General features: G+C 39.3%; 1 protein-coding gene across 1 annotated transcript; it reads left to right on the top strand.

Annotated features, from left to right (window-relative positions):
- The first annotated feature begins 200 nt into the window (after positions 1-200).
- LOC145954779 (uncharacterized) lies at positions 201-2,563 on the top strand. Its single transcript, XM_083069466.1, has 5 exons — positions 201-665; positions 730-943; positions 1,013-1,231; positions 1,343-1,518; positions 1,838-2,563. Exons 1-5 carry the CDS (start codon positions 201-203, stop codon positions 2,561-2,563), a joined length of 1,800 nt encoding a protein of 599 aa, XP_082925592.1.
- Positions 2,564-23,629: the final 21,066 nt, after the last annotated feature.

Genomic DNA, 23,629 nt, shown 5'->3' with positions numbered 1-23,629 from the left:
AATTTGTATGTCCAAAGACAAAGAATTAATGTTGTGCTTGGTATCTTGTAATGGGTCTATTATGTAAATAATTTGCATGTTTTATTTATTTTATTTTACTTTGTGAGCATGTAATTAAATTAATTTTTTTTAATCTATGTTCTATTACAGTTGATGTTGCTAGTGTTATTAACTTATCTGCTCAAATTAATTGTATACCCATGCTTAATGGGACAAACTTTAAGGCCTGGAAGGAAGCAGTTGAGATAATTATTGGCTGCATGGATCTTGATCTTGCATTTCGGGTTGAGAAACCCACTCCAACTCCGGAAAACCTGGATGAGGATAAGGTTGAAAAGTGGGAACGCTCAAATCGAATGTGTTTGATGATCATGAAGCGATCTGTTCCAGAAGTTTTTCAGGGCTCTATTTCTGAGAGCCAAAATGATAAAGGTTTCCTTGATGCTGTTGAGCATTATTTCACTAGTAATGAGAAAGCAGATGCAAGACGTTTGTTTGCTAAACTTATCTCTATGAGATACAAAGGTAAAGGAAACATAAGGGACTACATTATGGAAATGTCTAATCTCGCGTCAAAACTAAAAGCACTAAAGTTAGAGCTGTCTGATGACTTGCTCGTGCATCTAGTTTTGATTTCCCTTCCTACACAATTTGGACAATTCAAGGTGAGTTATAATACTCAGAAAGATAAATGGACCTTGAATGAATTGATTTCTCACTATGTGCAAGAGGAGGAAAGGCAGCAAAGAGAAAAGACTGAAAGTGCTCATAGCGTCAAGCTCTCAAAATAAGAAGAGAAAGAATAATAAGGATGTTGTAGAAAGGACTTCTCAGCAAAAGAAAGTCAAAAAGGATGAAAACCCACCTACTTTCTTCTTCTGCAAGAAGCCTGGGCACATGAAGAAAGAGTGTCCCAAGTACGCATCTTGGTGTGTAAAGAAAGGTAATTTTCTCTCTTTTGTTTGTTCTAAAGTTAATTTAGCTTTTGTACCACATGATACTTGGTGGGTAGATTCTGGTGCTACTACTCACATTAGTGTATCCATGCAGGGTTGCCTTTGGAGCCGACCACCAAGTGATAATGAAAGATTTATCTATGTGGGTGATGGCAACAAGGTCACAGTGGAGGCTATTGGAACGTTTAGATTACAATTAAAAACTGGATTTCATTTGGATTTATTTGAGACTTTTGTTGTACCATCTTTTAGGCGGAATTTAATTTCTATTTCTAGTTTGGAAAAAAATGGTTTTTCTTGTTCATTTGGAAATAATAAATTTAGCCTCTATCAAAATTCAAATGTTGTTGGTTCTGGTTCTTTAATTCATAATTTATACTTACTAGATGTAGTTAGTTCCAATAAAGAAAATTTTCACATTGATTCTCGTGGTACGAAGCGTAAAATAAATGACAACTCAGCCACCTTATGGCATAAGCATTTAGGCCATATCTCTAAACAGAGAATTCAGAGGCTTGTGTCGGATGAGATTCTTGAACCCTTTGACCTTTCAGACTTTGAGGTTTGCATTGAATGTATTAAGGGTAAATAAACAAATTCAAGAAAATTAGGTGCCGAAAGGGCTAAGGACGTTTTGGAATTAATTCACACAGATATTTGTGAACCATTCCCTACGACATCTTGGAATGGGCAACAATATTTCATTATGTTAATATATGATTATTCAAGGTACGGCTACCTATTTTTAATTCATGAGAAGTTTAAATCCCTAGATGTTTTCAAATCTTTTAAAGCTGAAGTTGAGCTTCAACTTGGAAAGAAAATTAAGGCCGTCAAATCTGATTGTGGTGGTGAATATTACGGTAGATATGATGGATTAGGTGAACAACATCCAGGGCCTTGCGCTTTTCCTAAGGGAATGTGGCATCGCTCCTCAGTATATTATGCTTGGGAAACCAAGCATGAACGGTGTTGCAGAACGTAGAAATAGGAATCTTAAGGATATGGTGAGAAGTATGATTAGTCATTCTTTTTTACCAGAGTCATTGTGGGGAGAAGCGCTTAAGACTGCAGTTTACATCCTAAATAGGGTACCAAGTAAAGCAGTTAACAAAACTCCTTATGAGCTATGGACGGGTAAAAGGCCAAGTATAAAGCATTTACACATTTGGGGTTGTCCGGCTGAAGCGCGTCCTTATAGGCCGCATGAAAGCAAGCTAGAGCCAATGACTGTTAGCTATTATTTTGTTGGTTATCCTGAACGCTCTCGGGGCTATAAATTTTACATTCCCACTACTAAATCATTCTTTGAGACGGGGAATGCGAGATTCCTTAAGGATGTTGAGTTTGGGAAGGAAGAAAACATAAGAAATGTTGTCTTTGAGGAAGAACCTGTCATTGACAGTGATCAAGTCCTCGTACCTATTACTATTCCAGTACCTACCCCAGTAATAGGTGACAATCATGGAGTTATTCCTGACATTGTCCCAACACAAGACAATATTGAGGTTCTCCCTCAAATACCTATAGAGCAAGCTCAACAACCTCAAGAAGTGCCATTAAGGAGATCCACTAGAGAAAGGAAAAGTGCAATTAATTTCATATGATTACATTGTGTTTCTCTAAGAACATGAGGATGGCATTGGTTTAACAGAGGATGATCCAATCAACTTCTATCAAGCTATGCGCAGTTATAACTCTCAAAAGTGGATTGATTCCATGAGGGATGAGATGAAATCTATGCAAGACAACGATGTTTGGGATCTCGTTAAATTAGCTGAAGGTGTTGAACCTATTGGTTGTAAATGGATATTTAAAACCAAGAAGGATTCAAAAGGTAATATCAAGAGATATAAGGCTCGTTTATTTGCTAAAGGTTTCACTCAAAAGGAAGGCATTGATTACAAAGAAACCTTTTCTCTGGTTTCTTTAAAGGATTCTTTTAGAATAATAATGGCACTCGTAGCTCATTATGATTTAGAGCTCCATCAGATGGATGTTAAAACTGCGTTTCTAAATAGTGACATTGAAGAAACGATTTATATGATGCAACCAGAAAATTTTGTGTCTGGTGACTCAAAGTCTATGGTATGCTAACTAAAGAAATCCATCTATGGTCTCAAAAAAGCTTCCCGTCAATGGTATCACAAGTTCCATCAAGTTATTACCTCATATGGGTTTGAGGCAAATATAGTTGATGATTGTGTTTATCATAAGTTTAGTGGGAGTAAATATATATTCTTGGTGTTATATGTCGATGATATACTACTTGCCAACAGCGATATAGGCTTATTGCACGAAACCAAGAGATTTCTAACAAAGAATTTTGAAATGAAAGATCTTTGTGAAGCCTCTTTTGTATTAGGTATTAAGATACTAAGAGATCGTTCTCATGGTATCATAAGGTTATCACAAGAGAACTATATCGATAAAGTTTTAGATAGATTCAACATGAAAGATAGTAAACCAAGAGATACCCCTATAGCCAAGGGATACAAATTTAGCCTCAAACAGTGCCTTAATAATGACCTTGAAAGAAATGAGATGCAAAAGATTCCCTATGCTTCAGCTGTGGGAAGTCTAATGTATGCTCAAGTTTGTACTCGTCCTGATATTGCATTTATAGTGGGAGTTTTGGGCAGATACTTAAGTATTCCTGGGATGTAGGATTGGAAGGAAGTAAAGCGTGTAATGCGCTATTTGAAGAGAACAAAAGGATATATGCTCACTTATTAGAAGTCTGACAGTTTAGAGATCATTGGATACTCAGACTCTGATTTTGCCGGATGTCAAGACAGTAAACGTTCCACATCTAGATACATCTTTATGTTGGCTGGATGAGCTATCTCTTGGAAGTCTGTTAAACAGACTATTATAGCTTCTTCAACCATGGCTGCGGAATTCATTGCTTGTTTTGAGGCATCCAACCATGGGATATGGCTGCGAAATTTTATCACTAATTTACATGTGTTTGATGGCATTGAAAGACCATTGAAAATATATTGTGATAATAACTCTACAGTTCTTTATTCCAATAATAATAGGAGTACAACCAAGTCAAAATTCATTGATATAAAGTTTCTGGTTGTTAAGGAAAGAGTTCAGAATAAGCAAATTTCTGTAGAACATATAGGGACTAATTTTATGCTAGTTGATCCACTTACTAAGAGTTTGGTGCCTAAAGTCTTTCATGAGCACACTGCTCATATAGATGTAATCCCTTATAGTACCCTAGTTTAGTGGGAGTCTCATTTATGTTTTATGTCTTCTTTATTTTTTAAATTTTTCTAGATATTTGTATTATTTGGATTTTCTACAGAAATAAAGTTGATGTTCATAATTTTATTCTGAGCTTGTTTTTGTGCAATATATATATATGTTGCGTTTTGAATGAATCTCTATAAAGAATAAAGTTTGGACCAGTTGGAAATAAACATGACTAAGATCACGTTGCATATAATTTCCATGCCACTTATCCATATTTGATCTATGTCATTGAGTGCATACAATTGTGGTGATCATTGTGGTTTAGTCACATTAGATAATGATGAAAACTGCAATGGTTCCCTGTTGTTGTATGAGATGGACCAGATTGTTTAAGGGGAGTCTAAAAGTAAATAGCATATAGTTGCGCGCCTAAAGAATTTTGTGATATAAATACTTAAATGAATATGAAGCCCAAGTGGGAGATTGTTAGAAATTTTATTTCTAATAATTATTGTGGGCTACATATATTATTTGTAGTATTTATATTAGTTATTTACATTTAGTTGGGCTCAATAAAAGTGATCTAATTTTAGTGAGCTTTTAGACTGCCAACAGGAAAAAACTAATATGGGCCCAAATAAATGGAAATCAGATTTGGCCCTTTAGGGCTTAATGGGAACCGTAATAGGTTTAAAATCGTAAAGATGGTCATGGTCCCCAATATGCCAAATCAGAAACACACGTTTTTCTCTCTCCCCGTCAAAAGAGTAACATCAAGTCCCATTAAGGAATCCAATGATTTGGCTGAGGAAGATCATTACACCAAAAGACTATTCCGCTGTAACCTTTTGATCAACGTCAATGGATACAGGTATGTGTTACTAACATAAACCCTGTAATCTGAGACAAAGGTTCTTAATATTAAATTAATGGATAATTTCTATTTGACTTAAGAAATTTATCCCAACAAACTCTTGTCCACTAGTCTTTTAAGGATGAAGAGATTCTAAGTTAATGACCACCAAATCTAAATCAAATATCAAAATTTATTTATGTAAAATTTCACTATTTGGTTATATATATTTTTTACGTCTCATTTTTTTACTCAATATGAAACTTTAATTTTGATAAACAATTAAAAATTGAAGAATTATACTATATATATATTTCATCCTTTTACTCAATGTGAAACTTTAATTTTGAAAAATAAATAGAAAAAATAATATTAAGATAAAAAAAATATTACTCTATCTTTAATAATATTTTTTGAAGAAATTTTTTTTAATAATTTATTAATTTAATCTATAATAATATTTTAATAAATGTAAGTAGACAAATGTTGAAAAAAAAAACATATATCTTGTTGTAGTGATCACATGGTATTTGAATTTTCTCTTTAAGTATAAAAAAAATATATATTGAAAGAGAAATATTATCTTCTGTTTACTAAAAGTTCTAGGCAAGATTATTCCATTTTTAAGGGTGGGGAAAAAATGCAATCAGTATGCTCCTTGTTAATTATAATTTATCAAGATGTGTAAAATCATGTATAGTAACATTCTAAATTTAATAGTCTCATAATTATGTTTTTTTTTTAAATTTCAATTAGTTTAGCTAATAATAAAACTGTATTGAAAAGTCATTCATGATTAACTTATATATAAGCATGGAAAATAAATTTGAACACGTAAGTATTGCTTGATATAAACCCGATTTTCAAGAAGAAAAAAAAATTACTTTAAACATTCAAGTTTTTTTCCAATTTAGAAAGGGTTTGTTTGGATAAACTTTTTCAAAAATATTTTTAATAAATTAAAATAAGAAGAAAAATTAAAATAAGTAATTCTCTATAAACTAAAAGTGATTCATGCATGATTTTAAAAAAAACTAAAAAAAAAAACTAATATGAATGTACTTATAGAAATTTATGTATAAGATAATTTCAACATGTAAAAAAAATATTTTAATTTTTCTTCTTATTTTTTTCCTAAAATTGTTTGTGTACAAGTTTATTTAAACAAATCCAAAGTTGGAGATGTACACTACAAAAATAGTGATTTATTGAGTTTATTTCTATTGGTCTAAATAAACTACCAAAACTTATTACAATTGTAATAGAAAAGTTAGGGCTAAAAACCTATTTTGGTCCCTTATAATCTTTTTTTGTTTCAATTTAGTCCCTTATTAATTTTTTGTCTCAATTTGGTCCCAAACTAATTAATTGGTTTCAATTTAGTCCCAAACTAATTAATTGAATGAGATTTAACAACATATATTGTATGTCACTATAGTTTATACCTACACTTTTTAACAATATAATATACCAACATTATTGTACCCATATTGTAGGTAAAAGTAATTTTTAGTGACAAGTATTGTATTTCACTACATGAAATTTTTTTTTGTAGTGATGCTACATGTTTTTTGTGTTGTGAGTTGAACTTATAAACTAGAGGAGAGTGAATTATTTTTTTGTGTTGAAAGATCCCATTACGAGAATCTGAATAGTGGTGTTCTAAGATGCCAATGTGAAAACCTTTAAATGAGAGAGTTGACTCTTGAAGTAAAGAGTTGTTTTACATAAGTTATCTCCTCTAAATTCTTAATTAGTTGATACAGTACGGGGACAAGACCAAGACATACTTGTTAGAAGTGGCTAACGAGTAAGTCATGGAATTAGAGGCTAAAATCCTTAATCAAATGTTGAAAGGATGCACAATATTTAGAGGATAGGTGGTGGACTAATCCCATTTAGTACTTGATTAATGCATGTTAATACCATGGTAGGATCACACCCAAGTTGTTTTATTCCTGACAATAGTAAACCTTTCTAGTTTAAGTGGAAACATATGAGCAATCATTTCTAAGTTAATTACAACTTTTAAACCAAACATGTGTTGTTATGACCTAGAGGTGAAAGGTCTTCTATGTTGTTGGTTTGATAGGGTTAACCTACTTAAATTGCTTATCTGTGTTTTAGGAGATTTCCTAAGTTGAAATGTGTGATAGTCTATAATGTTGTTGAGTTGTATTATGTGTTGTTAAGTAGCATAATTGTATCGTTTAAGTTGTAAATTGAGATGTTAAGATGTTGAGATGTGTTAGAGTAGTTATTTGATGTTATGTGATACTAAGATGATTTGTTGAAGTTATAGTTTGTTGAGAAGTTGATTATGTTGATGTAGTTAGTTTTTTAGTTTTTCATTATATGTTTTTTTTTGTTACATAAGCTTACCTTTACTTTTCAATGTGTTTGATATAACACCCTAAGTTTTCATAAAAATTAAAAAGATGTTTTTAATAAATAATAAGGGTTTTAGAAATAAAATAAAGGCTTTTCAATAAATATTTGTGCTCTTAAATATTAAGTGTGGTTTTCTTTAATTATTATAAGTTGTGAAATCATGTGTTTACGATATAAATAAATTATTTAGAAAAGAGGTATTTTAATAAAATTGTTTTATTTGTAATGTTTTAATAAGATGTGAGGAAAGGGAAGAGTAATTAGGGTTAAACCTTTTACCTGGAGGAGTTAACTTCAGGTTAGGAGTTATTTTTGGGAGGGGTTTAAGGAGTCAATTCATTTAATGTTTATGCTCTTTTTTTCTCTCAACTCAAGAACTCCAAAAGGAGAACACAAAAACATCAAGAGGCACCTTGGAGATTCCCCTCCTTCATTAAACATTCATTGAGGTAAGGGGGAGTGAGGGTCTTTTCTTTTGGGTGTAGATTATTTTATTCGATAGTTGAGTTGAGCCTAACACCATTGCCTATTTGTTTGTTTTTTGGTGGGAATTTATGGTTTTGATTGTAGAATGAGAATCCTGTTTTGTATGCTTCGTATTAGCATATATTATATGTGATAATTGAATGATATGTGTAATTAATTTCATGTACATTACTTTAATCATGAATTTGTGACTGCTTGTAGTTATTATAGGAAACCCTAGATTTATAGATCAAAATGAAGGTTGATGTTAATCGTGTGAGTACGTGAAATTGATGTTGGGTTTGACTAATTGATGGTATAATAAAGTAGTTTTGGGATTTAATTAATGTTTTCACCGATTGAAGTGAATGAGAAGTGAGAAGTGTCAAACTTGTGTGACCTACACACATTCTAGAGGATTTTTGCAAACTAATGTCACGTCAAACACATAGTTATGACATTGGGAGCTTAAAATAAGAAAAGATAGTTTAAGAGTTTTAATGGTGAGCTTCTTTACCCTTCAAGTGTTTAATCTTGGAGATGGTTTGAGAAACTTATATCAATGGTTAAATAAAAAAATAAGAGGGGATATTTGTGAATGAGTTATGATGAAGGTACAAAATTATGTTTCTGATACCTTATGCTTTTATGCAATAAAAGATGTTTCTACATTATGTACATGATATGAAATGCTTATGTGTGTTGTGACACCCTTACTACCCCAACACATGTATTGTAATAATGAAAACTTAACAAAAACAATTTTCAGTTTCGGTAAAAGGGTTCACATGAGAATCTTCAAAATTATTCTTCAATAACCACAACAATAAAAATGAAACGTGAGAGTTTACAAATGATTTTCAAAAATAATATTTACAATTCTAATTCCATATAACAATCTATGTCCTAAAGAAAATCCTCTGCCCCGATGTCACAATATCAGAGCATACCCACAACTCAACCGTTAGATTCTAGATGTCACTCGTAGCCGGATCTTCCTCACCTAAAATATCCACAAATCGCACGGTGAGAAAAGAAAACATCTATATATATAGAACATAAGAAAACACAACATATTATCTCATTATAACTTAATATTCATAAATATTTCAACATATCGTATTTCAATCAATCATGCATCGTCATCACATCATAATTCTCAATCACACCAATCATCACAAATCTTGCACTTCACACTATGCCAAGGTCACGCTACCCATTTAACAATCTCAGGCCGTGCTCACCCCTGATATAACATTGTGCCAAGGTCACGTTATCCCTAGTCCAGGGCCGTGCTCACCCTTGACATGTTAACCAAGGTCACGATACCCACATAACAATCCAGAGCCGTGCTCACCCTTGATATAACACTGTGCCAAGGTCACGTTACCCCTAACCTAGGGTCGTGCTCACCCCTGACATGTTAACCAAGGTCACGATACTCATGTAACAATCCAGAGCCGTGCTCACCCCTGATATAACACTGTGCCAAGGTCATGTTACCCCTAACCTAGGGCCGTGCTCACCCCTGACATGTTAACCAAGGTCACGATACTCTTGTAACAATCTCGGGCCGTGCTCACCCCTGGTCATAGGTGTGAAGAACCACAATCACATCTCATTCACATCCACATTCACATTCACATCCACATTCACATCCACATCCACATCTCAATTCCACAATACATACACAATCCACACAAAATGGTGATTCACATACCCCTCAAGTAATTCATCATCTAGATCATCAAATAATATAACAATAACATTCATAAACTAATATAACAAACAACAAAATTATCAATTTAACATAATTTTAACGTAAACAGTAAAATCCCCAATTGTTCCAAAATCTAACTCAGGCACTTTTCTACAATTTCGTTCTCCCTCTCAGATCATCATTCTTACAAATTATTAGCATATCTATAATCCTCAACACATACAGAATCTAATGGGATCCTCAATTTCTCAAACAGAAATCATCCAATTTTTCACAACCTAACTTACAGGCACTTTTCTATAATTTCGTTCTCTCTCCCAGGGCCTCATTTTTACAAGTTAAACATATATTCGTAATCCTAAATATATATAGAATCACATAAGATAATTAATCCTCCAAACAGAAATAATTATAAAATTATTCATAACCCTAAGGGCTGTCGCCACCCGCCGAAACGGACCTTGGCATTCGCGACGATGGTCGGACTCTTTTTAGTTTTGAAAAGTGGTGGATTGTTAGAACGACTTATTCTCAAACTGAGACCTTATCGAACTAACAATTTTATTAAATGATTCACCAATCCATGTTAATCCCAAGCGGGACCCTCCATGGATTAGTAGTTTTCGCAAAAAGGGTTCTTGGAGTCGCCACCAATGTTTTACTCAAAACATTGGAAAAAGAGTTAAGGCAATTGATTTCGCAAATCAACTTAGGCCATTACAACCAGAGTTGGGTAAGGGAGTCGGTTACGTGCGGGGAAGGTGTTAGCACCCCACAACGCCCCTTTCGGGTTCCCTATGACAGATTATTTCATGAATAATAGCTTAAAATTATTAAATTACCCCTATTTATTAGAACGATATTAAGTGAATTATCTACATGATGAAAGCTTTAAACATGCAATGCAACAATCAGAAAGCGATAAAGAAAGCAATAAAAGACGAGTTTTGGAAGAAAACCTCTTGAAGCGTGCTTTTATATATTTAAAAGAACTAGGAGGCTTTTTGGCGCTCCTTCCCACTACACGCTCGCTTTCTCCTTTCCCTAAAATAAAATTTTTACTATGGAAATCAAATAGATTTCCCTTCGACTCGTTCGAATCTCAAGCAAATGGCTTATGATTCAAGAACTTCGTCGGATTGGCTTTCAGAGAGATTTCTAGGGCAGAGCACTGCTCAAAAACCCAAGAATACTCAGCCAGGGGGTCCAGAATAGCTGGAAAAGTGTGGAATGACGTCCAAATGACGTCTTATTTATAGGGGTGAGGCGCAGTACGGCCTCTGACATCAATACGGCCCGTACTGAGGATTTGAACTACAGTACGGCCGTATTGAATTCAGTACGGCCGTACTGAAGTTTCAAAAACTTCAGTACGGCCGTATTGGTTTCAGTACGGCCGCACTGAAGTTCAAAAACTTCAGTACGGCCGTATTGGTTTCAGTACGGCCGTATTGTAGTTCAAAATGTGCAGTACGGCCGTACTGAACTCCAAGGAGGCCGTATTAAGCTCCAATCTTCCCACTTTCTTATTTTTAGCTACTCTAAGACCTCTAAACCTACAGATAGTCATCCTATGGTCTTCCAGGAGTCCTTCTGGCTGACTTTCCTTCGATCTTTGAGAGTCTTCGAGTCTTATTTCCGACCCGGACAATTTTAGGGGTCTACAGCTGCCCCCCCTTTACTTAGTCGGACGGCCTTTTGGTGTACCAGCTGACAAGTAAAGGAGTTGACCCAATTGTCCGGGTGATGTGCTATCCTTCTGACTTGTAGAGTATTGCCTCTCCAGGCCCTGCCTCTCAACATGAGGCAGTTGAGTATCGCCTCTCCAGGCCCTGCCTCTCAACATGAGGCAGTTGAGTTTGCCCTCTCCAGGGTTTTGCCTCTCAACATGGGCAGCTGAGTTTGCCCTCTCCAGGGTTTTGCCTCTCAACATGGGCACCTGAGTTTACCCTCTCCAGGGTTTTGCCTCTCAACATGGGCAGCTGAGTTTGCCCTCTCCAGGGTTTTGCCTCTCAACATGGGCAGCTGAGTTTGCCCTCTCCAGGGTTTTGCCTCTCAACATGGGCAGCTGAGTTTGCCCTCTCCAGGGTTTTGAGATAAGTTTGTCTCCACAGTCCACAATGCTGCTTCGACGGTTTGTTTTTCTGATTTTGTGCCGCTGAGGGCTGGATAACGCAGGGATCCGTCTAGGGGATGTGCAGTCATTCATAGGTTTTTGTGCCCCAACTTGCATTGCTTAGTTGGTACCCATGGGGAAATTCTGATTCCGTGGGGATGCAGACACAAAGATGCTCTTCCTGAGGTGAGCGATGCCTTATGATTGGCTGACGTCCTTTCAACGTTGGTGGAGTATCCCGGTTATCCTTATTCGGGTGACTCTTTTTTGGTTTTCTAATCTTGTTGCCTCTGTGTAGGCTATCATCCGCTGGGGGATTCTGTCATTCAATTCTTGACTGACCTCTTCTGTTAGGCAAATCATCTTGATGTTCGGTGTTTGGCTGGATGCCGAATTCCGCTTGGGGAATATTTATTGATATATTTTTTTATTTTTCTCCTTTTGTAGGGGTGCCTCTTGAGTAGGCGACTGGGGATTTGGGGATCTTATGTATCCCAGAGTATTATTTAGGAAGCCTCTGCAGGCTTAGCCTCACTCAGCGCTTGAGTCAGAGAGCTATCTTCCACTGAGGAAGTTTCAAGTCCTTTGACTGAATATTTTGCTTGGATGATCGCGCTTCCATTGGGGATTTTGACGATCTTGCTTTGATAGCTCTCGCTGGGGATTTGTTCCATGAGCTTAAGCTGAGGTTTCTCTGGGGAGTATTATTTCTGCGAGCCTCTCCAGGCTCAGTTATTTTGGAGAGTATTATTTAGGCGAGCCTCTCCAGGCTCGATTATTCTGAGAGAGTATTATTTCGGCAAGCCTCTCCAGGCTCAATTATTCTGAGAGAGTATTATTTCGGCAAGCCTCTCCAGGCTCAGTTATTCTTGTCCGTTTTATTGATTTTTTGTTCAGCCCAAGAGTGCAAGCGGAGATGTCTCTTGGGGAGTATTATTTCGGCAAGCCTCTCCAGGCTCAGTTATTCTGTATAATTTGTTGATTTTCTGAATTTTGCCTTTTTTTGTCGTTTTTGGCTTTTTCAGTATTTTTCCTTTTTATTGATTTTGGCTTTTTCTATACAGAAATTAAAGGTGCTAAAGAATTTGAATTCAAAATGACAAATTTCATTAATAGAATGAATTTGTACAAAGATGATTAAAAAGTGGGGCAAAGCCCAATCAAGCAAATACACAAATAGCGAGAAAAAGGTAGCCGGTCTTCACTCCTCTGCCGGCGGGTCCTGTGGAGGGTCGGGGAAGCGGCGGTGTAGCCAGACCGACAGGCTGTCAAACTCCTGTCTGAGGGCATCGATACCATGCTGAGCAGCATCAAATCGAGTGTCGAAACTCTGCTGCAAGGCGCCGATGCTATGCTGAGCGGTATCGAATCGACTATCGATGCTCCGCTGTAAGGCGTCGAAGCGGGCATCGAAGTAGGCCCTGTCCTGCTGCGAGGTGCCGGCCTCTGGCTGCGGGTCTTTGTCACCCGGGAGCTCAATATCTGCGAAGAGCTCGCTGAAGTCGTCGGTGGCCCGCACGTATTGCTTCCCTACCTTGACAATCATCTTCATGTTGAGTAAGGTGGGAGCACCAATGGGTTTAGGCGCCAAATCCGCCGCATCTATGCCGTCGGGACATCCCCAAGCCTCGGCGAGTGTCGAGAGGAGCGTGGAAACCAGAATGTATCCTCGCCGGGCTTCGCTTCCCTCTCTTGCCCCCAGATTCTTTATGTGCTCAAGGAAGAAGAATCCGGGGTTGGCCTTCTGACTAGTGACCATGCAATATAGAGCCAGCAAGTCCTGCCGTGTCACCGACTCTGGGCTCTTCTGCCTTGCATGAATGGAGCCTGTGATTAGCTTGTGGCAGATTCGGAGTGCGGTAGGGAGCCGAGTACCCTTCACTCCGGCGTGGTAGTCCGTCTGACCTGTGATCTCTCTCCACATCTCATTTTGGGTCAGACCATCCGGATACTCGCAAATGGCATCCCTATACTCCAGTTGAGCAGCTCGTGTGAAAAAGCCGGCTTGGACGTTGAACTCGTCCAATGACAAAGAACGGTACCCCCCATTCATCCAAAAGTCTACCGAGTAGACTGTCTCTCCGAAGCTGTTCGTCGACTGTGTGACGCCGACGGTAGCCAAGAACTCCTTTGTCGCTGTCGGGAAGATCTTGGAATGAGGGCTAAGGAGGAACCCCCATCCTATGGCGTTGATATAGCCTAGGACCTCGTCTTCCCACTCCATCGCTTGGAGGATGTTCACGTCGAGCACCCTTGATGGCTTGAAGACAAACGATTCAAAAAGCTCTAGCCTCTCTAGATGCTTCGCAGTCATTTCTCGTTGGGCGGGGACCCTTTGCCTCTTTCTAGACGACTCGGCCATTTCTCTGAACTTTGGAAGACCTTGGACTCACTCACAAAGAAGATATGCAAAGGAGCGAAGAATGCTGTGCAGAAATGAGAGGGGAAGGGGCCAATACAGGCCGTATTGAATTCAATACGCCCGTATTGGTGTGGACGTTATGGTCAATGTTGCCGTATTCATTTCGGTACGCCCGTATTGAGTTGAAAATTTGTTCATAACCTTGATTTTAGTACGGGTGTACCGAACATGGTACGGGCGCATTGTTTTTTTCTTGAAGTTTATATTTTTTGTTTTTTTTTGTTTTTTTTTTTTTTTGTTTTTTTGTTTTTTTTGATAAACAGAGAATAAGTGATCTTCCAGTACACCTATCATCTGTATGCATGTATGCGGTATGATGCACCTAATTCTATTTGATTCATTTTTTCAAAAGAATTAACCGATGCGTTTCTTTGTTTGGATCTTGCCATTCCTTTAGACGGGCTGTGCGCTGCCGATTTCTGTAACCGAGGAATGATGCGTGAGATATCGAGATTGGTGTCATCAACCAAGTGATCCTTCCCTTCCTTTAGAAGACATGTCAACCCTCCTATTGACCACTATATCTCCATGTTTCCACTAGATTATCCTAAAATCGTTTGGGACAAGAGAGAAAAGAAGGGAAAGATATTTTTTGTTCGAAAGTTTGTGTTTTAGAGGGGATTTTTATTTGTTTTGAAAGCGGTTTTTGTAAGAATGGCTGGCCAAGGTAGGCTTATGTGTTTAGGCTTGTTTGATTAAACACTTATGAAGTTAAGAAAATCTTGTTTATTGACGTTGTGATCTGACAACTTAGATAGCTTCCCTTGAACCTTTCTTTTTGAATTCGGTTCATGGTACCATCATGGATTTATTTTCTTTTTTTTTTATTATTGTCCTTATTTTTGCCTAAAACACCCTTTTGTGGCGTCTTAGCGGACTTTTGTTTTTGTTCATTTTTGCAACCCTAACTTTTGCCTAGGTCACCCTTTTGTGGGATTCCTAGCGGGTTCTTTGCTCTTATTTTTACGCAGCCCCCTTTTTGGGTTTCCTGCCGAGCTTTTTTTTTATTTTAAAGGATTTCTTTTTATCCATGATGGCACTTGTCGAGGCCAAGGGAAGGTGCTCCAAGTTGTCACACACACTTCCACATAAAAATGATGCGGGTTTATTGTTATTAAGACAATTTTAACTTCATTTATGCTTATTCAAACAGGGTTAAATAATGCGGCCTAGAAGTTTATTGTAAGCGAGAAAAGAAGCAATAAGAAATGAATAAAGAATGATTTTATTATAATCATAATGGAAACATGTGCCCTATCGAGGCTCGGGGGTCGGGCTGTCCCCGAGGAGTGATCTCTAACAATCATCAGGTCTATGCATCCCTATCGGAAGGAGAAGAGCACTTGATGACGACGACCGGCCTTGACGCTTGTGAACCGGCCTTCCTAAAGATCTGGCTTAAAGAACGTCGAGAAGGATCTTGGTTCCTCTTCGTCCTTTGATCTTTATTAGGGTTGTATCCTAACCCTTGTTTTCCCGGATTATCTTTGATAATGGGTAGCTCAGGAATTCCTTGGGAATCCTTGCCAAGTCCCTGTCCCGGCAAGTATCCATTCTTGGTGAGCATATGGGCTACCTTCTTCATTTCTCGGGGAAACGTTTCGACATTGGAAATTTCCAATGCTTGGAAGGCGGTTTCTAAAGCTTCCTCCGCTACATCCACATAAGGTATGGCGGATGGCTTGCTGATGAGTATGTCATCTTCAGCTTGTACAGTCACCAGTTTGTCACCCACTATGAATTTGACTTTCTGGTGGAGCGTAGAGGGAAAAGCTTTCGCATCATGAATCCAAGGTCGGCCGAGGAGACAGCTGTATGCGGGAGTAATGTCCATCACTTGGAATTCGACATTAAAGATAGTGGGTCCAATTTGGATTGGAAGATTGATCTCTCCCACCACTTCTCTTTTAGAACCATCGAAGGCTCGAACGATCATGTTGCTCGGGCGCATTTGGACTCCCTTGATTGCCATTTGATCGAACGTTCTTTTTGGCATCACATTCAAGGAAGATCCATTATCCACCAAGACTTTAGCGATGTGATACTCCTTGCACTTTACAGAGATGTGCAAGGGCTTGTTGTGATTTGGTCCCACAGCGGGGATCTCTTCATCGGTGAAAGTGAGGTGATCATTAGCCGTGATGTGACTAACGATCCCCTCAAACTTGTCTTGGGAGATAGTATGCGATACATATGCCTCGTTCAAGACTTTCAACAGAGCTTGCCGATGCGGTTCGGAGCTTAGGATCAAAGACAACAGCGTAATCTTTGCTGGCGTCTTATGAAGTTGATCCACGATGGAGTACTCGCTCTGTCGGATAAACTTTAACAGCTCGTCTGTCTCCTCCTCGGATTCTTTTTCCTCGGTTTTATCTTTTTCTTTTTCTTTACTCTTGGGAGCTTTATCATGAAGATCTTCGGGAGTGTAGATCCTGCCACTCCTAGTCATGCCCCCAAGTCCAGCGATGTTGGAGATATCGCTGTCGGCAGAAGAATGGATGTCGTATATCCATGGCACAGCCTTATTTGATTTGTAAGGGAAAGGCCTTGGAGCAGTGATCCTTAATGGTGTCGGACCTTCCCCTTTATTCGTCTTGATTACCAACAACGGAGTTGATGTGCGCTCACTTGGCACGGTTGTTGGCTTACACTTGATAACGAACGGCGTGCGATCCATTCTTTGAACATACGCATCGATTAATTCTTTCTTTTTATTAATGTTTATTAATGAATTACTAGGAGGGATGTATGAAATGCAAACCTAGATCCCTCCATGATCTTTGATAAGAATGCATGATATGAGATGATGGCGATGAATATGCATGCATTGTGTTTATTCAACTAAACATTATCATGTTTTTAGGATGTCCCTAAGATGATGCATGATATTGCTTGGTTTGGATAAATAACCCTTTTTTCTTTTTTTTTTGGGTATTTTGTTTATTATTTTTTTGTATTTTTGGGTGAAAAGGGAAACTACCTATATGAATGCGATGAAGGTAGATGTTAACACCATGTAATGGAAGATTCTTATTCCTATTTATTCTTATTTTAAAAAGGAATGTTGTATGTTTAAAGAATGCAATGTATGCTCAAACAATGTCACATAAACAATGCACAAACAATTCACTCATCCACGAACAGTCACGAGCGAATCACGAGGTAGGGGTATCCTGCAGAAAAGTGCATATTCAAGGTGGTTCTAACTGTTCTCACCGGTCTGAGGCCCCCAAGGTGCCCCCATTATAGGGACCCAATTCCTCTCGTCGTAAGTCTGTAGACCCCTAAAATTGTCCGGGTCGGAAATAAAACTCGAAGACCCTCAAAGATCGAAGGAAAGTCAGCCAGAAGGACTCCTAGAAGACCATAGGATGGCTATCTGTAGGTTTAGAGGTCTTAGAGTAGCTTAAAATAAGGAAGTGGAGGGAATGAAGCCCAATACGGCCGTACTAAACTTAATACGGCCGTATTGAAGCTTCAACACGGCCGCAGTGAACTCAATACGGCGTATTGAAGTTTCTGAAACTTCAATACGGCCGTACTGAAATCAATACGGCCGTATTGAAGCTTCAATACAGCCGCAGTGAACTCAATACGGGCGCATTGAAATTTCTGAATTTCAATACGGCCGTATTGAACTCAATACGACCGTATTGAAGTTCAAAAATTTCAATACGGCCGTATTGATTCCATAGCCCGTATTGCGCCTGTTCCCTATAAATATGGCGTCATTTTGACGTCATAACACACTTCCACACACAGTTTTAACCCTCTCCTTGAGTATTCTGGGGTTTTTGAGCAGTGTTCTGCCCTAGAAATCACTTGGAGAGTTGATCCGACGAAGTTCTTGAGCCCCGAGCCATTTTGCTTGAGGATCGAACCTAGTCGAAGGGAAATCCTCCGGATTTCCATAGTTAAAATTTTATAGGAAGGGAGCGAGCGGGCTTGTAGAGCGAGGGAACGCCAAAAAGCTTCCCAGTTTTACGAAATATATAAAAAGCACGCTTCAAAGGTTTCTTCTTCAAAATCCTTCCTTTTACTGCTTTCTGTGTGCATATTTAACTGTCATCATGTAGATAGTTAATTTATAATCGCTTATAATAAATAGGGGTAATTTAGTAATTTTATATTGTTATTTTAGAAATAATCTGTCATAGGGAACCCGAAAGGGGCGCTGTGGGGTGCTAACACCTTCCTCACGCGTAACCGACTCCCTTACCCGACTCTGGTTGTAATGGCCGAAGTCGATTTTTGAATCGATTGCCTTATCCCTTTTTCCAATGTTTTGAGTAAAACATTGGTGGCGACTCCAAAGAACCCTCCTTTTACGAAAACCGCTAATCCATGGAGGGTCCCGCTTGGGATTAACATGGATTGGTGAGCCTTTTAATAAAATTGCTCGTTTGACGAGGTCTCAGTTTGAGAATAAGTCATTCTGGCAATCCATATTTTTTAAACAAATAAAAGAGTCCAACCATCCTTCGCGAATGCCGAAAGCCCCGTTTCGGGCCGGTGGCAACAGATGGCGACTCCACTGGGGAAGCTTCGAGAGTCAATCCCATTTAGTGACAGATTGTTTTTAACAAATAATAGTTAAAAATTACTTCGTTACCCCTTGCTTGTATGATAACATGATTTATTATATGGCTTTAAATAACTGTTGTATGTTTAAATTCCGCAATTGTTTGAAATAAAAACTGCACACAAACCTTTGCACACAACAGTTCCCTCTATACCCGGGGGCATGAGTGATTAACCATAGGGAGTGGATGTTAGTACGGCCGGTTGTCGAATGGGTCTATAGGTGCCCGTAGACCGTTGTCGGAAAACATCACTCAAGGTGATAACCATGAACTTGAGTCCGACGGTGCGTTGGAGCTTTCCATCGACCTACGATAAGAGGAATTGGGTCCCTATAATGGGGGCACCTTGGGGGCCTTGGACTGGTGAGAACAGTTAGAACCTACCTTGAATATGCACCATTTCTGCAGGATACCCCTACCTCGTGATTCGCTCGTGACTGTTCGTGGATGAGTGAAATTGTTTGTGTAAATACTTATGTGCAATTGTTTGTGCATTAATAAATAACCTCGTGATAAGGTCTAAAGAATAATCCCCATACATGAAAAAACCATGACATGAGAGGAAAGACCATGTGTGAAAATATAATAAAAGTGAGGAGCATGTACATCATTACCAATAAGACCTCATGCATCCTCATCAATTATTCATTTTAGGATCACCAATACCCTCTCGATGTGAGTAAAAGGGACCCATGACTATTGAGATTCTCCGTTGGGGAGAGATCATAGGCTAGGGAGGGTGATAAACCTTCATCTTAAAAAGGCAGCGCCTTAAAGATGGAGTCTTATCAAGCTCACATCGAGAGTGTATTCATACCATGAATAAACTAATTAGAATAAAAAATTCATTTTAGAAAGTGGCTGGTCATCTCTCTGTCCTCACACGCGCAAAGAAGATCAAGAAAATGGAAGCATTGGAGGAGCAAAACAAAAAGCTCACAACCGAGCTTTCACAACTTAAAGACCAAATGGCGCAAATGATGGAACTCATGCATCATCACAACATCCATGGATCTCATCACAGTGATCATGGGTCCCATCATGAGGGAGAGGAGGAAGAGCATGAAGAAGATCCTCCACACGCTGTACCCCTTGGGGCTGGAATTATGATTAAAGAGCCCGAAGTATCAAAGGAACAATTCCACGCCCTCGAGGATCGGCTAAGGGCTATGGAGGGGCATGATTTTGACATCAAAGATGCCGCCGACATGTGCTTAGTGAGGGACATTCAATTCCCTCCTAAATTTAAAGTGCCGGATTTCCCAAAGTACGTGGGATCGACTTGCCCCAAAAGTCATCTCACCATGTACTGTCGCAAGATGGCTGCATATGCCACAAATGAAAAGCTCTTGATCCACTGCTTTCAAGAGAGCTTGGCTGAAACTGCACTCAACTGGTATATGCAGCTAAATGGAAATCTAGTACATACATGGAGGCAGTTGGCCGACGCCTTTCTCAAGCGCTATAAATACAACATCGACCTAACACCCGATAGGTCCGATCTTCAAGCCTTGAGTAAAAAGAACGATGAATCCTTCAAGGCGTACGCCCAACGTTGGAGGGAGTTGGCGGCACAGATAGAGCCCCCGCTGTCGGATAAGGAGACGGTGTCCTTATTCATCAACTCGTTGACTGGTCCCTATTACGATAAAATGATAGGGAACACAACGACACTCTTCTCGGACATCATCACCATTGGAGAAAGGGTGGAACAAGGACTTAAAAGTGGGAAGCTGGCTAAGCCTTCCCAACCATATGAAGCTAAGAAGGCCTTCGGGAAGAAGAAAGAAGGAGGAGTCAACGCTGTAACCATTTCTCCATCTTCTTCCGCTTCGAAGTCAGGCAAATCGCAAAACAACTCTGTGAAGAAGTTTGATAAACTTCCGACCACTTATAGCGATCTCCTGCCGAAGCTAGTGGAGGCGCGTCTTATAGCTTACATTCCACCAAAGAAAGTGAATCCACCTTACCCCGATTGGTACAATCCACAAGACAAATGTCTATACCATTCGGGGGCACCAGGGCATTCAACGGAGAACTGCAGAGCTCTCAAGTATAAGGTCCAAGACCTTATCGATGCTGGGTGGGTCACTTTCGATTCGACGGCGCCCGACGTGAGCAAGAATCCTCTACCGCAGCAGGAGTAGAGAGAAGGGCAAGCCATGATAGGGCCCCTCCATATTTTTTCTTTTAGGGACTCATGATCAGTACCCGAGATCATGAGGACCTTTTCATGTAAATAAAGGGTTTTGTACAGTTTTACATACATATATCAATAAAGAGGCATCTTTCACACATTATTCTCTCATTTTGTTCTCTTCTCTCTCTCTCATTAATATTAATAAACTCTAAACCTAAACAGAACCAATAAATAATTATGTCTGTGATTGCTCGTTCTGACCGGGATCCGAAAGCCGAGGATGAATGGGTTGAGTTGGACAGTGATGAGGAGACCATCTCTCCGGATCTGCAAAGACTGCTAGATCAAGAAGCTCGTCTACTCCAACCATATCAAGAGAAATTGGAGACCGTAAATTTGGGGCAGGGTCAAGAGTTGCAAGAGGTCAACATTGGGACCCATATCAGTGATGAAATAAAGGCACAATTGATCCAACTATTGAGGGAATACAAGGACGTATTTGCATGGTCGTACCATGATATGCCCGGTTTGGACTCCAACATCGTCGAACACAAGTTGCCATTAAAAGAGGGGATTCGACCCATTAAGCAAAAGCTTCGACGAATCAAGCCCGAATGGTCCTTAAAGATTAAGGAGGAGGTAGAAAAACAATTGGACGCGGGATTCTTGGTTGTATCCCAGTATCCCGAATGGCTGGCTAACATTGTGCCAGTCATCAAAAAGAATGGGAAGGTTAGAGTGTGTGTTGATTATAGGGATTTGAATCGTGCCAGTCCAAAGGACGATTTTCCCTTGCCCCACATCGATACACTTGTGGATCACACCGCCACAAACACACTCTATTCCTTTATGGATGGATACTCGGGGTATAATCAAATCAAGATGAATATAGAAGACCGCGAGAAAACTTCTTTCATTACACCCTGGGGCACTTTCTGCTACAGGGTGATGCCTTTTGGACTTAAAAATGCGGGTGCCACCTACCAACGAGCGATGGTGACGCTATTCCACGATATGATCCACAAAGAAATTGAAGTATACGTGGATGACATGATCGCAAAGTCAAAAGACGAGATGGACCACATCCAATATTTGAGAAAGTTATTCAATCGGCTTCGTAAGTATCAGCTTAAGCTAAACCCGGCTAAGTGTACTTTCGGAGTTCGGTCGGGTAAGCTTCTCGGGTTCATCGTCAGTGAAAAAGGCATAGAGGTGGACCCCGATAAAGTAAAGGCAATAATGGAAATGCCTCCTCCTAAAACTGAGAAAGAAATTAGAGGATTCCTCGGCAGGGTGAACTACGTCGCAAGGTTCATCGCACAGTTGACTGACACGTGCAAGCCAATATTCAAGCTGTTGCGCAAAAATCATTCCGAATCTTGGGATGAGAATTGTCAACAAGCTTTCGATAAGATCAAATAGTGCTTGGCCAATCCACCAGTGTTGGTGCCACCTGTCGAGGGAAGACCATTAATTCTCTATCTAACGGTACTTGATGAGTCCATGGGAGCTGTGCTAGGACAACAAGATGAAACAAAGAAGAAAGAACAAGCCATCTACTACCTGAGCAAAAAGTTCCTTGATTATGAAACCCGTTACACGCCACTAGAAAAGACGTGCTGTGCGTTAGCATGGGCAACACAACGGCTCAGGCAGTATATGATTAGGCATACTACTTGGTTGGTTTCCAAAATGGACCCAATTAAGTACGTGTTCGACAAACCTATAATCACTGGGAAGATTGCCCGATGGCAAGTGCAATTATCAGAATTTGACATCATACATGTCACACAAAAGGCCATCAAGGGTAGTACCCTAGCTGATTACCTAGCACACGGGCCGACCAATGACTATCAATCCCTTCAGGATGATTTCCCCGATGAGGATATAATGCATTTACAACATGAAGATCCTAAGGATGATACGTGGACCATGTATTTTGATGGAGCCTCCAACATGCTTGGACAGGGGATTGGAACAGTATTAATCTCCCCACAAGGAAAGCATATCCCCTTAACGGCAAGACTCAACTTCGACTGTACAAATAACATGGCCGAATACGAGGCTTGCGCGTTAGGAATCCAAGCAGCAATCAACAATGGTATCCTAAAGCTCAAAGTATTTGGAGATTCGGCTTTAGTCATCCACCAACTGCGAGGTGAATGGGAAGTCCGAAATCCTAAGCTGATACCATATGTTGAGCATATCAAAGACCTGACACAATTCTTTCAAAATGTCGTCTTTGAATATATCCCAAGGGAGGAAAATCAGTTCGCTGACGCCCTTGCTACACTATCATCGATGTTCGCCTTGGATAAGGAGCATGAAATGCCCATCATCAATATCCGGCGGCACGATAAGCAAGCGTTCTGCCTACTGATAGATGAAGCTGTTGATGATCATCCATGGTTCCATGACATCAAACAATATCTGTCAAAAGGGGAATATCCTGATATGGCTAGCGATAATGATAAAAAGCATATTCGAAGAAGGGCCATGGGATTTCTGTTGATTGGAGAAACCCTCTACAAAAAGAATTATGACTCGGTCTTGTTGAGGTGCATAGACCAAGTCGAAGCTCAAAATGTAATCAAAGAAATACATGAGGGGGTTTTCGGTACCCATATTCCCGGGCCTGCAATGGCTAAGAAAATCCTCAGAGCAGGATATTATTGGTCGACCATTGAAAAGGATTGTTACCAATACGTCCGGAAATGCCACAAGTGTCAAGCATACGCCGACAACATTCATGTCCCACCAACGCCACTCAATGTGT

This window comes from Cajanus cajan, chromosome 2, assembly GCF_000230855.2.
Source record: "Cajanus cajan strain Asha chromosome 2, NIPB_CcT2T_4, whole genome shotgun sequence".
NCBI lineage: Eukaryota > Viridiplantae > Streptophyta > Magnoliopsida > Fabales > Fabaceae > Cajanus > Cajanus cajan.
This window is presented reverse-complemented; position numbering and strand designations above follow the sequence as displayed.

Bases quoted from the DNA above. Each gene is read 5' to 3' on its own strand.
- LOC145954779 (XM_083069466.1), top strand. From the start codon at position 201: ATGCTTAATGGGACAAACTTTAAGGCCTGGAAGGAAGCAGTTGAGATA. The intron at 944-1,012 runs GTAATTTTCTCT...CTTGGTGGGTAG, and splicing joins ATCTTGGTGTGTAAAGAAAG to ATTCTGGTGCTACTACTCAC. The intron at 1,232-1,342 runs GTTTGGAAAAAA...TATACTTACTAG, and splicing joins GAATTTAATTTCTATTTCTA to ATGTAGTTAGTTCCAATAAA.